Genomic DNA, 13814 nt, shown 5'->3' with positions numbered 1-13814 from the left:
AGGTTTTGCGGAAATACATGCAGATCTAAAAAAGCTCAGTTATATGCATAAGATGGCACATCAATCTAACAATGGCCTGTGAAGTGCAATAGCTTCAAATTATTACTATATACAATCAACTTGCAATTCTCTTCCCAATGTAGTGTATTTTTCTAGTCACATTTGAGTGATATTTCTAATATTCAACAATCTGCATGAAAATAAATGTGCAGCATAAGTCAAAGTAAGATCAAAGTATAGAACAAAAATGTTTAAATTTGGAAATTTAAAAGAGATATCTACTGACAGTTGGAAGGAGTAATTTTCCATCTTGGAGTCATTTAATTTATTTCAATGTGGAACATGAGGCAATGCAATGGTGAAACAATCCTTTCGATGATTATTTTTTCATTCTGTTTAAATTTAAGATCGTTCTTCACATATTTAGACTGTAAAAATTTCAATAACTTGTGTATGTATGTAAAGAAATACTATAACTATCAATTCCTCAGTAGCAACAATAATTAATAAATACATTAGAACTTAACCACAATCTATTAGTGAATGGACTATTACTTTGGGCAATTATATCTTCAAAGAAATTCAACAATCAAATTACCCACAATCAAATTCTGACAAAGCAGTGCATTAGCTAAGCTTCAAAAGCCTATTCAAAATTAAGCAGCAAACAAAATAATCCTGACACATTTGATTATGAAAAGATTGCACCTGAAATTTAAAAAGAATCTTGACTTCTATCAGTCCAATATTTGACTTCCTATTACAGAGAATTTCTCTGCAAGTTTTGATCTTACAATTTGATCTATCCAATTCCTGGTGCAAAAAATAGAAATGTCTGTCTGTATGCACAAGTGAAACAGCAAGAGTGAGAGACACACCTACAGAGATGAAGGTAAACTCATACCCACACAGAGACAGAGTGGGGAGGGAATGTGCCGGTCTTGGCCGAGCTTCTGGATTCAATCAGCGACTGAGCACCTTTAATGTTTTAAAGCTCCAATAATATTGGAATTGTTTCAGTCCAAATTTATGAAGTCAACAATGACAACATACAAGATAAGGGGACTGACAAGTCGGATGCTGAAAGCATGTTTCATTGTAGGAGAGACTAGAACTTGGGGACACTGTTTAAAAAGTAAGAGGTTTCACATTTAAGGTGGTAATGATGAGAAATTCTATCAGATGGTTATGAGTCTTTGGAACTCACTTCCCCAGAGAAGGGTTGAGGCAGGGTCATTGAATATTTTTAAGGCAGAGATAGATAGTCAAGAATCGAACAAGAGAATCAAATGTTATCAGGGATAGGCAGAGTGTGGAGATCACAATCAGATCAGCATTATTGAATGGCAGAGGCGCCAAATGGCCAACTCCTGCTCCTAATTTGTATGTTCCTATGTAGGACTGAAATCCAATCATCCATAAAATCTGAATTACCCAAATTCAGATTGGGAGCTACAACCATTAGTATTACTGCTGCAAAAATCGATTAATATAGTCACATTAACAGTGTTGACTTATTCTGAGAGATAGGATCTATAGGGACTTAGAGAAGTAAGGACTGATTAGGGACAGTCAACATGGCTTTGTGAGTGGAAAATCATGTCTGACGAATTTGATTGAGTTTTTTGAAGGGGTAACCAAGAAGGTAGATGAGGGAAGTGCAGTCAATGTTATCTATATGGACTTTAGCAAGCCCTTTGACAAGATGCCACATGAGATTAAAGTAAAGTTTATTTATTAGTCACAAGTAGGCTTACATTAACACTGCAATGAAGTTACAGTGAAATTCACCTAGATGCCACACTCCGGTGCCTTTCGAGTCAATGCACCTAACCAGCACATCTTTCAGACTATGGGAGGAAACCAGAGCACCAGTGGAAACCCACGCAGACACGGGGAGAACGTGCAAACTCCACACATTTAGCCAAGGCCGGACATTGAACCTGGGTCCTTGGCACTGTGAGGCAGCAATGCTAACCACTGTGCCACCATGCCGCTCCTTATGCTGTTGCATGAGGTTAAATCTCACGGGATCCAGGATGAGGTTGCCAATAGGATACAAAGTTGGCTTGACAGAAGACAAAGGGTGGTTGCAGGGGGTTATTTTTCAAACTGGAGGCCTCTGACTGGCGATATGCCTCAGAGATCAGTGCTGGTTCCACTATTATTTGTTATTTATATTAATGATTTGGATGAGAATTTAGGAGGCGTAGCTGATAAGTTTGCTGATGACACCAAGATTGGTAGCATAGTGGACAGTGAAGGAGGTTATTTAAGATTGCAAAGGGACCTTGATCAATTGGGCCGTTGAATGGTACATGGAGTTTAATTTAGCTAAATGTGAGGTGATGCATTTTGGTAGATCAAATCGGGGCAGGACCTGCTCAGTTAATGGTAGAGCATTGGAGAGAGTTATAGAACAAAGAGATCTAGGAATACAGGTTCATAGCTCCTTGAAAGTGTAGTCACAGATGGACAGGGTGGTGAAGATGGCAATCAGCATGCTTGGTTTCATCAGTCAGAACACTGAATTCAGGAGTTGGGATGTCTTGTTGAAGTTATACAAGACATTGGTAAGGTCACACTTGGAATACTGTGTACAGTTCTGATCTCCCTATTATAGAAAGGGTATTATTAAACTAGAAAGAGTGCAGAAAAGATTTACTAGGATGCTACTGGGACTTGATGGTTTGAGGTATAAGGAGAGGCTGGAAAGACTGGGACTTTTTCCCTGGAGCATAGGAGGCTTAGGGTTGATTTTATAGAGGACTATAAAATAATGAGGGGCATAGATAAGATAGATAATCAACATCTTTTCCCAAAGGTAGGGGAGTGTAAAACTAGAAGGCATATGTTTAAGGCAAGAGGCAATTTTGTCACTCAGAGTGGTGCCACAGTGGAACTAGCTGCCAGAGGCAGTAGTCAAGGCAGATACAATTTTGTCTTTTTTAAAAAGCCAAATGCTGGCAACTGGGGCTAGCTTAATGGGAAAAACTGGGCAGCAGTTGGGCCTGTTTCCATGCTGTAAACCTGTGTGACTCTTTGACTCAACTACTTGCATGCTCTGAACTATGACGAAATGGTATGGTGCAAGGAGTTCTATTCATTATAACCTGCCAACTAGAACAAGTTAGACTACAGAAGTCTGAAATAATTTTCAGCTCAATGATTGGACTTTTGTTTCACAGAGGAATATATTTGATCCTTATTCAAGCTAATGACACCTAGTCTGACATGTCAGTGCATTACTGAAGCATGAGATATTAAACCGAGGTGCCTTGTTTGATCTGTGATTCAGTTACACATTAAGCATTCCATGCCATTACTTGAATAAAAGCAGAGGCTCTCCTGTTCAATAATCTGCCCTCAAGCAACATCAAACAGATAAACTGCTTGTTAATTTCACTGCTATTTGCTGGATCTTGTTAATCACAAAGTAGCTGCACCTACAACAACTGTAAAAGTCATTGCATTTTGATGTAATTCATGTTGCAGAGTGCTTTGAGGTGTTTCTACATCTGGTCGGGTGCTGTAGAAATGCAAGCCTTATTTATCCAACAAAAAATAATCACTTAAGATCCTGAACACACTACTGTCTTACTGCATTCAAACTTACAAAAGGTAAAAACATTAATTTTACGTCATATAATTTTTAATTTGCCATTTTCCCTCTTGTATCTGAAGATGTGAATTTATATTGATGCAGATCAAGTACTTAGCCACCCTCTAATAACTCACCAACTGCCTATTGTTCAAATATGAGCCTGGACACAGAAAAGGGGCAGAATCATTTGCACTCGCTGGTGATGAGCTTGAAGACGGGATGGGCATGCACTTTAGGAAAATGGCAGAGTATTGGAACCTCAACCCTTTCCTACCTCTGCCAGAATCAAGTGCTGAATCTTGCTGTCTGACACCAGTTAAAGATCTCATAAATGGCCAGCAAATTACCACTTAAGGGCCTTATCCGGCTGCCGCTGATATGAACTCAGCTGCAGGCTGGCTTGTCATGATGCAACATCCATGACAGGTAAACCTGTGCAGGCTACTTGTCATTTTTGTGTTGGGGAAGGGGATGGTTGCTCAATCAAAGGCACTTGGTGCCTGATGAGGGACAGGGCATCAGGAAGGCTTGCTAAAAGCCACAACACCCTGGCTTTGCTGCTGACACCATCACACTCCTGTCCTCATGACCCTCATCCCACAAACCCTATATCATCTACTCAAGGCCTGGGTTGCTCCATGATGTTGGGACTACTGCGTCTGTTCTTATGGCAGCAGCCATCGCTTCCCCTGTGGTACTTCTGTGCTCAAGAGCTGCTGACATCTGATTATCCAGCATCTCTCAGACAGCGAGAGTTCTACCATTAGGATCTCAATTTCAGGGAAAGGCCTGCTGCTGACCTCACCACTGAACTGACACTGCGTGATTGCTTCTTTTTATGGAAGGCCTACTGAACTACAAGCCAATGTGGGTCTCTCGCTGGCTGTCCAGCCAGCAGGCCAAACCCCTGATGTTTCAACAAGATTCCACTCCAGGGATGGATGCTTTGCCAATTTTTGCCTTACTGTGAAAGGGCCAGTTCTGCTTAAGCACAAATACCCGTCCATCTTTAGCAAACAGAATTACCCATCACATGCACTGTTAAGATGCTGATCATTTGTATTATCTGATTCATCGAGGCATGCAAGGTTTAATGGTAGACAGGTCAGGCACTAGAAATGAGTTGCTAGCACCTGTGGAAATACCCAGGTGCTGTCAGATTTGCTAAAAGTTTCCAGCACCTTCTGTTTTTGTTTTACAATCAAGTGAGTATTTTGTTGGACAGAGAGAATGACCTTCAGGCTTATTTTAGAAAGTACAGAAGAAAGTCACACAAGCTGCAATACATGGATTCCAGACAGTACTTGACACATTTACAAACTCCATTTAAATCAAACAGACAATGAAAAAAGGCTGTTAATCCTTTAGAGAATCACTGTTGCTCTCACAAAAGGAGAGACAAAAAAGTGCAATTAGAATAGAGTGTGACAGATTGAATGTGCAAGTTTACAAACTCTGGTTGAGTTCAAAACTTAGGCAAAGGTTGTCTCAGCATTATCTATGCTTCAATACAACAGAAAAAGAAGCCACTATTTTGCTATTGAAATTAGCATTGTCCCAATACAAGCAGAGGGATCTAACTTGCATCACATTTGAATGAATCTATATCTTCAATTTTCTCCCCAAGCCATCCTAAGAGCTTTGAATGGGGAGGAGTGAAGAAAACAAGACCGAAATAAGAAAGGGAGAAGTAAGACAGGGAAATCCTCTAAACAAACTGGAAGAGACAGCAACAAAGGAAGGGATTGCAGGAGATCCTAATCCAGACAAAGTTAACCTAGAAGAGAGGGCTTTTTAAATAGTGGATGACGACCCTTAGTGGAGCTATGAAATGGGGTAATGAGCCCTGAGGCAGCCCAGTCTTTCGTGGAGGCTGGACTGATTTCTGATTGTTACAAAGACCCCTTGAAATGCATGCAATAATACAATTGTTTTCTCAGGCCAAAGGCTCTTGCAAAAAAAAGCCTGCAAGTAGGTAGATTTTTTTTGAGAACCTTTACTTTTCATCAACATTCACATTGCCATCTTCCTCCTTCCCCTTACTGCAGCCTGTTCGATTCTTCCAGACAGTCTCTATTTGAAGGGCAAGTTCTACTAGTTCACCCAAATTTGGCAGCAACTTGTTGCACTGAAGTCAGGGAAGCTTTTCCACATTTGGCATTCCATTCCTTGTAGATTTTTGAAGCTTGAAAACACCAGAATACTTGTATCATATCAAACACTTGATTCATATTGACAGCCAAGAGAAGTCAACTAGCCACTAAGTAATTAGTTTATCGCCCCTTTATAGAGTAATAAGGGTTCAAACACTGAGCTCCAAAATGGCAGCATTGGTCTTGAACCAGCCTTGTAAGTTGACTGACATCACACTCTTGCTATTGCATACTTCTGGTTAATAATGCTCATACTTCATCAAAACGGTATGCAGTGCTGTTCACAACAGCAGTGTGTTTTTTTTCTTCTTTATACCTTCATTGGATGTGTATCACATGGGGTGTAGGTACACCCACAGTGTTGTCAGGAAGCAAGTTCCAGGATTCCAGTGCAAGGGCATTTTTATCTCATTTTGGCTTTTAAATGGCACCTACAACACCCAAACAATGGTCCAATTTTGCAGCCAGTGTCTTAACATTTACCTGACCAGAATAACTTGAATTTTTAGTGAGGCTACTTATTGTTAAGGAGGAGAGCAGAGAATATCTTTTTAACTTATAGTGAAATTGTATTTTTTCCTCCTTCATCAATTTTTGGAGTCTCCATACTCTTAACAAACATAGACAGATGACCTGTTACCATGGCCTGCAGCACTTCAAGAAGGCAGCTCACTATAATTAAAGATGGCCAGTAAATGAACCCACATCCAATGAATGGATTTAAAAAATCCATCTCAATACCTTTCAGTATTATCGTCCTTGGATTACCCTTGGCACAACAATGACACAGTCAAAAAAAGTGATCACTGAACAAAATCATCAGCATGAACCCATGCTCTACCATATCTGGCTTTGCTTTCTTAATGTTTAGGAAGAAGCTTCAGGTTGAGCTATGTAATACACGAGTTTATCAGTGATAGTGTGCTGGCCCATGTGCTTTTCAGGAAAGACCTACATTTTATGTTGGGCTGGTGGTCCCTTTAACAATTAGGTTTCTCTAGAAGAATATTTCTTGTAATATACCATTCATAGAGAAGGAAAGGAGAGAGTGCAGAATGTAGTGTTACAGTCATAGACATAGATAAAAACATAGAACATTCCAGCACAGTACAGGCCCTTCGGCCCTCAGTGTTGTGCCGAGCTATGTCCAATCCCAAGATCAAGCTATCCCCTCCCTATAATTCTGGAGTGCTCCATGTGCCTATCCAATAACCGCCTGAAAGTTCCTAAAGTGTCCAACTCCACTATCGCAGTAGGCAGTCTATTCCACACCCTAACCACTCTCTGAATGAAGAATCTACCTCGGACATCCCTCCTATATGGATATGTTCGGTGCAACTTGTGGGCCGAAGGGCCTGTTTGTGCTGTGGTGTTCTATGTTCTATATCTCCCACCCTGAACCTTATAGTTATGTGCCCTAGTAACAGTTACATCCACCCGAGGAAATAGTTTCTGCACGTCCACTCTAACAATCCCTCTCATCATCTTATAAACTTCTATTAAGTCGCCTCTCATCCTCCTCCGCTCCAAAGAGAAAAGCCCCTGCTCTCTCAACCTTTCCTCATAAGACCTACAAAGCTAGGGTGTAGAGAAAGACGAACTTTATGCAAGGTAAATCCATTTAAAAGTCTGACAGCAGCAGGGAAGAAGCTGTTCCTGAGTCAGTTGGTTCGTGACCTCAGACTTTGTATCTTTTTGCCGACAGGAAAAGATGAAAGGGAGAACGTCCGGGGTGCGTGGGGTCCTTAATTATGCTGGCTGCTTTGTCGAGGCAGCAGGAAGTGTAGACAGTCAATGGATGGGCGGCTGGTTTGTGTGATGGATTGGGCTACATTCACAACCTTCTGTAGTTCCTTGCAGTCTTGAGCAGAGCAGGAGCCATACCAAGCTGTGATACAACCAGAAAGAATGCTTTCTATGTTGCATCTGTAAACGTTGGTGAGAGTTGCAGCTGATATGCCAAATTTCCTTAGTCTTTTGAGAAGGTAGAGGCATTGGTGAGCTTTTTTAACTGTTGCGTTGGCATGGGGGGACCAAGACAGGTTGTTAGTGATCTAGACACTTAAAAACTTGAAGCTCTCGACTCTTTCTACTTTGTCCCCACTGATGTAGATGGGGGCATGTTCTCCTTTACGCTTTCTAAAGTCAATCACAATCTCCTTCATTTTGTTGACATTGAGGGAGAAATTATTGTTGCCGCACCAGTTCACCAGATTCTCTATCTCATTCCTGTACTTTGTCTCATTATTGTTTGAGATCCGATCCATGACGATGGTGTCGTCAGCAAACTTGAAAATCGAATTGGAGGGGAATTTGGCCACACAGTCATAGGTGTATAAGGAGTATAGTAGGGGGCTAAGAACACAGCTTTGTAGGGCACTGATGTTGAGGATGATTGTGGAGGAGGTGTTATTGCCTATCTTTACTGATCGTGGTTTGTGAATTAGGAAGTTCAGGATTCAGTTGCAAAGGGAGGTGCCAAGGCCCAGACCACAGAGTTTGAGTTTCATGGGAATAATGGTGTTGAAGGCTGAGCTGTAGTCAATAAATAGGAGTCTGACATGTGTCTTTGTTATCCAGGTGTCTCAAGGTTCTCACAACCATGTGGAGAGTGGGACTTCACTGGGAAGTAAATCCATCTCTTTCAAGCTGCCCGCTAATCCAGTGCTCCCAACAGTGCATTGATCCAACCTTGTTGTGGCCTGGACAGCTTATTATAGGAGTCAATTGCTGTACTAACAAATTCCATTAATTATTTATTCAGATAAGGCAGTGAAGCTGCTGATTTCAGAGACAGACACAGAGCGAGATAGAGATTTTCTACTCCCATTCGCATTGAGCAGGTTCGATGATGGGAGCAGAAGATATCATGGGAAGGTCATAGTCATGTTTCATCATGTCAAATCTGGAAGCAATTGTCCCCTTCCCCTGAGGGGGTGGACCATGTTTCCCAACATTCAACACCAGGATCATCATTATGATAAATCATATAATTGTCAGGACCATATGCTGGAATCATCCCCCTCAAAAAGTTCATCAATGGTGCTACCCTGCCAGAACAGTGTGAAGTACGACTGGTCTTTGAAGGCATGCGCCTAGCAAGCACAACTCCCAGGGGAGATGAGGTGACTGCACTGCTCAGGGGAAGAAAGCACCACCTAGGTGGTGCCCAGGTAGCAACTTGATACCCAGTTAGATGTCAGGGGATGCACCAGGGTGAACTGGATTGCTCGCTGTGCCATAAAGTATGGTGTTCCAGATCGAGTGGCAGAGTTGCTAACAGGGTGGTGAATCAGAGGCCACCCTACCAGTGATATCCATGACATCAAGTTATTTTTCTAAGTGCCAAATGACATGGCAAAGATGTCACTATTGCTTCAATGTTACAAACAGAGAGACAGCGTGAAAAAGAGAGCGTGAAAAAGAGAGAACCCAAGATACACGCACACCCAAGATACACACATGATGCATACACACACAAAAAGAGAAACACACATATACAGAGAGACACACACAAGGGGGAGGGGAAAAGAGAGAGAGAGAAACAGGAGGAGAGGTAGTGGGAGAGAAATAGCAGGGGAACGATTGAGGGGAGAGATAGAGACAGTGAGTTTTTTTAATCCATTCAGTCACAGGGCGTGGATGTCATTGTCTAGGCCAGTATTTTTTGCCCATCCCTAACTGTCCTCAAGGCAGTGATGGTAAGCCAGCTTCTTGAACTGCTTCAGTCCATACGGTGTAGGTACGCCCACCATGCTGTCAGGAGGGGAGTTCTTGGATTTTGACCTAGGTTTAGTGTACAAGTGAATAGTGTTTACTTTGGTTTTAATTTCTTCAACATAACTGACTATTTAAAATAGCATATAGTTATGTTAGCATTTTCTTTGATTTTTGTATAATATTCTTTTGTTTTAAACATGTACTTTGTGGCTTTACTCTTTTAGTAAATATCTTGGTTTTCGGATTTCCAAAAAAAAAACTGATCTCTTTGAGATCTTAAATGCAAAGCTTACCATCATGCTGCTGGAACCTGCCATTCTGAATGGGGTCGCTCTCAAACCAAATGTCAGCTCTGAGGAAAAAAGAGAAACAATTATTTTATCTATCTGATCAGAGCTACCTGAACACTGATCCTTGATAGCATAGATTCAGATTTTGAAATGATTTGAAATCAAGAATTGCAAAATATCTGATTTTTAATTGTGCTTGGTCTTCATTGACTTATAAGCTTTTACTTGCAGAAACACAGACTGCATACTATATACACACATACAATCCCCAATTAACATCCACCACCTGAAAACTATTAACACTCAATTGGTTTACAATTAACAGTACCTTGAGCCTCCTAGGCCCAAAGCTTCAAAATTTTCTCACTGTCTCTTCACCTCTTTCCTTCTTTGAGACCATTCTTAAAACCTGCATTTCTTTCAAGCTTTGAGTCACCCTTCTTAATATATTCTGCTTTGGTTCAGTATCATATATTGTTTAATTGAACTCCTTGAAATGCCTTGGAATGTTTTCCTATATTGAACACACTACATGAATGGAAGTTTCCTTATCTGTTCCACTGAATATTTATAACTAAAAACTGCACTTACATAGCTCCTTTCATGACCACTGGATATCCCAAAGTAATAAAATCAATGATGCATCTTGGAGTTTAGTCACTAATAATTTTGGAAAAATGGCAGTCAATTTGTGTAAAACAACTCAGACCTCAGCAATGTGATAATGGTGATCTTTCGGGCAATGTGATAATGGTCATTGATCTGTTTTTGTGAAGTTGAAGATAAAGATTGCAAGACACCAGGTAAAACTCCCTGCTCTTCTATGAAACAGTGTAATGCATTCTTATGTGTCCTCTCAAAAAGCAGACAGGAGGTCGATTCATTGTCTCATCTAAAAGATGACACTTCTAATGGCATGGTACTCATTCAGTATTGCACAGAATCCTTAGAATCCTTACAGTGCAGAAGGTGATCATTCAGCCCATCAAGTCTGCACCAACTCTCCGAAAGAGCATTCCACTCAGGGACCGCCCCTCCATCCTCTTTCTTTAACCACACAGATTTACCATGGTTAATCCGCATAATCCATCTATCTTGGAACACAAAGGGGCAATTTAGCATGGCCAATCCATCTAATCTGTACATCTTTCGGGAGGAAAGGGGAAAGAGGAAAGGAGAATCTGGAGGCAACACATGCAGATAAAGAGACTGTGTACAAACTCCACACAGTCAACCAAGGCCGGAATTGAACCTGGGTCCCTGGCACTGTGAGGCAGCACTGCTAACCACTGTGCCATCCAAAAGCGTTAACCTTGATTTTTGTGGTCATCATCTGGAATGGGACCCCAGGAATATTTAATTACAGATTATGGTCCACCTGGAAAAAGGATTCAAAGGACAAAGAATAGTACAGTACAGGAACAGGCCCTTCAGCACAGATGCCCTCTAATCTAATATTTTCTTGCCTCCACATAGTCCATATTCCTCAACTGCCCGCCTCTTTGTATCTTTCCAGATGCCTCTTGAACGTTGTTATAGAATCTGTTTCCACCATCTCCTCTGAGAGTACGTTCCAGGCATTCACCAGCCTCTGTGTGAAAAACTTGCCCCTTACATCGCTTTTAAACTTTCCCCTTCTCACTTTCAAGCTATGCCCCAAGTAATTGATTCTTCGACGCTGGGAAAAAGACTCTGACCTTCCACTCTATCCAAGCCTGCCAGAATCTTGTAAACCTCTATCAGGTACCCCCTCATCCTCCAATGCTCCAATGAAAACAATCCAAGTTTGTTCAGCTTTTCTTCACAATCCATAACCTCCAAATCAGGCAATATCCTGGTAAATCTCTTCGGTACCCTTTCCAACACTCTTCCGGTTATGTGGCGACCAGAATTGTACACAATACTCCAAATGCGGCCTAACCAAAGTCTTTTACAGCTGCAACATGATTTTCCAATTCCTATACTTGACACCCTGACTGATGAAGGCCAACATGCCATACACCATCTTGACCACCTTGTCCATCTAAGTTGCCATCTTCAGGCAACTGTGGATCTATACGCCTAGATTCCTCTATATGCTAGTATTTCTAAGGGCCGTACCATTTACTGTATACTTTCCTTCTGCAGTAGACTTTTCAAACCACAACATCTCACATTTGTCCAGATCAAATTCCATCTGCCATCTTTCAGTCCAGGTCTCCAGCAGATTTATATTCTGCTGCATCCTCTGATAATCATCCTCACTATCTGCTACTACCCCAATTTTTGTATCATCTGTAAATTTATTAATCATACCAACTATGTTTTCCTCCAAATTATCTATATATATTACAAACAAAAGAGGGCCCAGCACCGATCCTTGTGGAATACCACTTGTCACAGACCTCCAGTTAAAAGAGCACCCTTCCACTGTTACTCTCTGCTTTCTATGTCCCAGCCAGTTTTGCATCTATTTTACCAGCTCACCTCAGATTCCATACGACTTCAGCTTCTGTAACAGCCTGCCATGACGAACCTTATCAAAGGCTTTACCACCGTCCATGTATACAACATCCACTGCCCTGCCCTGGTCAATTTTTCTTGTCACTTCCTCAAAGAACTCAATCAAGTTTCAGAGACATGATTTCACCTTCACAAAACCATGCTGCCTATCACTAATAAGCCTCTTCTCTTCCAGGTATGAGTTACATCTTGTCCTTAAGAATCTTCTCCAATAATTTCCCCATCACTGATGTAAGGCTCACAGTCGTGTAATTCCCCGGACTGTCTCTTCTGTCCACCTTAAACAGAAGAACAATGTTAGCTACTCTCCAATCCTCTGATACCTCGCCTGTGGCTAAAGAGAATGAAAAGATTTTGACAAGGCTTCAGCAATTTTTTCCCTCGCCTCTCTCAGTATTCTGGGATAGACCTCATCTGGTCCTGCATTAGTACTAACCCTAACTTAATATTTTTCAAAACCTCCAATATCTCCTACTATTTTATCTCCTTTTTATGTCCTAGAACAGCGGTCTCCAAACTTTTCAGTACAAGGGCCACATCGTATATTTTACACATTTTCATGGGCCAAAGAAAAAATTAGTCTTATAAATGAATGAATAAAATTTAGTTGCTGCAGGCCGGATGTGGCCCGCTGCGGGCTGGATGTTTGGAGGCCCTTGTCCTAGAATGTCAACATCCTCCTTTCTATATTCACCATCCACCACATCCTTCTCCTTTGTGAATACTGATGCAAAGTGTTTGTTAAAGACCTCACCCATCTCATCTGGCTCCACACAAATTCCCTCCACTGTCCTTTCCTTAGCTACCCTCTTCCTCTTTGTATATGCATAAAAAAGTCTCGGGATTCTTCTTAATCCTGCCTGACAAGGACATTTCATGGCCCCTTCTTGCCCTCATAAGTACCTGTTTAAGCTCTTTCCTGCTACCTTTGTATTCCTCAAGAGCACTGTTCGTTTTCAACTTCCTGATATTTATGTGTGCCTCCTTCTTCTTTTTCACTAAGCTTACAATCTCTCATCATCCAGACTTCCCGAATCTTGCCACCTTTATCCTTCATTTTTACAGGGACATACTTGTCCTGAATTGTTAATAACAGATTTTAAAAGACTCCCACATATCAGATGTGGGTTTACCCTCAAATAGCCAGTCTACATTCTCTAGCTCCTACCTAATACTGTCATAATTAGCCCTCCCCCAGCTTAATACTTTCATTCTGGGACTACTTCTATCATTTTCCACAAGTACCTTGAAATTTATAGAATTGTGATCACTGTTCCCAAAATGGTCCCCCACTGAGACAATTACCTGTCTAGGCTTGTTTCTCAGAACGAGGTCTAAGATAGCTCCTTCCCAAGTTGGATTATCTACAAATTGCCTCAAGAAGCACTCTTGGGCACAATGAACAAACTCTGTCCCATCCAAGCCCCTGGCACTAAATGAATCCCAGTCTATGTTGGGGAAGATAAAATCGCCCATCATAACAACCCTGTTGTTTTTACATCTTCCCATAATCTGCTGACATATCAGTTCCTCCACTTCATGTGA

General features: G+C 41.3%; 1 protein-coding gene across 3 annotated transcripts in view; it reads right to left on the bottom strand.

Moving 5' to 3' along the window:
• Positions 1–13814, bottom strand: part of smtnb (smoothelin b) — a 341529-nt gene that overhangs the window by 99316 nt on the left and 228399 nt on the right. For all 3 annotated transcript variants that reach the window (XM_080208169.1, XM_080208168.1, XM_080208170.1), the window contains one exon: positions 9771–9829. In XM_080208169.1, the coding sequence (XP_080064295.1) occupies positions 9771–9829 (59 nt within the window). The remainder of the gene's footprint in view (positions 1–9770; positions 9830–13814) is intronic.

The sequence above is a fragment of the Carcharhinus amblyrhynchos genome, chromosome 20, assembly GCF_965287045.1.
Source record: "Carcharhinus amblyrhynchos chromosome 20, sCarAmb.v2.hapA, whole genome shotgun sequence".
NCBI classification, from domain to species: Eukaryota; Metazoa; Chordata; class Chondrichthyes; order Carcharhiniformes; family Carcharhinidae; genus Carcharhinus; species Carcharhinus amblyrhynchos.
Note: the sequence above shows the minus strand (reverse complement) of the source record. Positions and strands in the feature narration are given on the sequence as shown.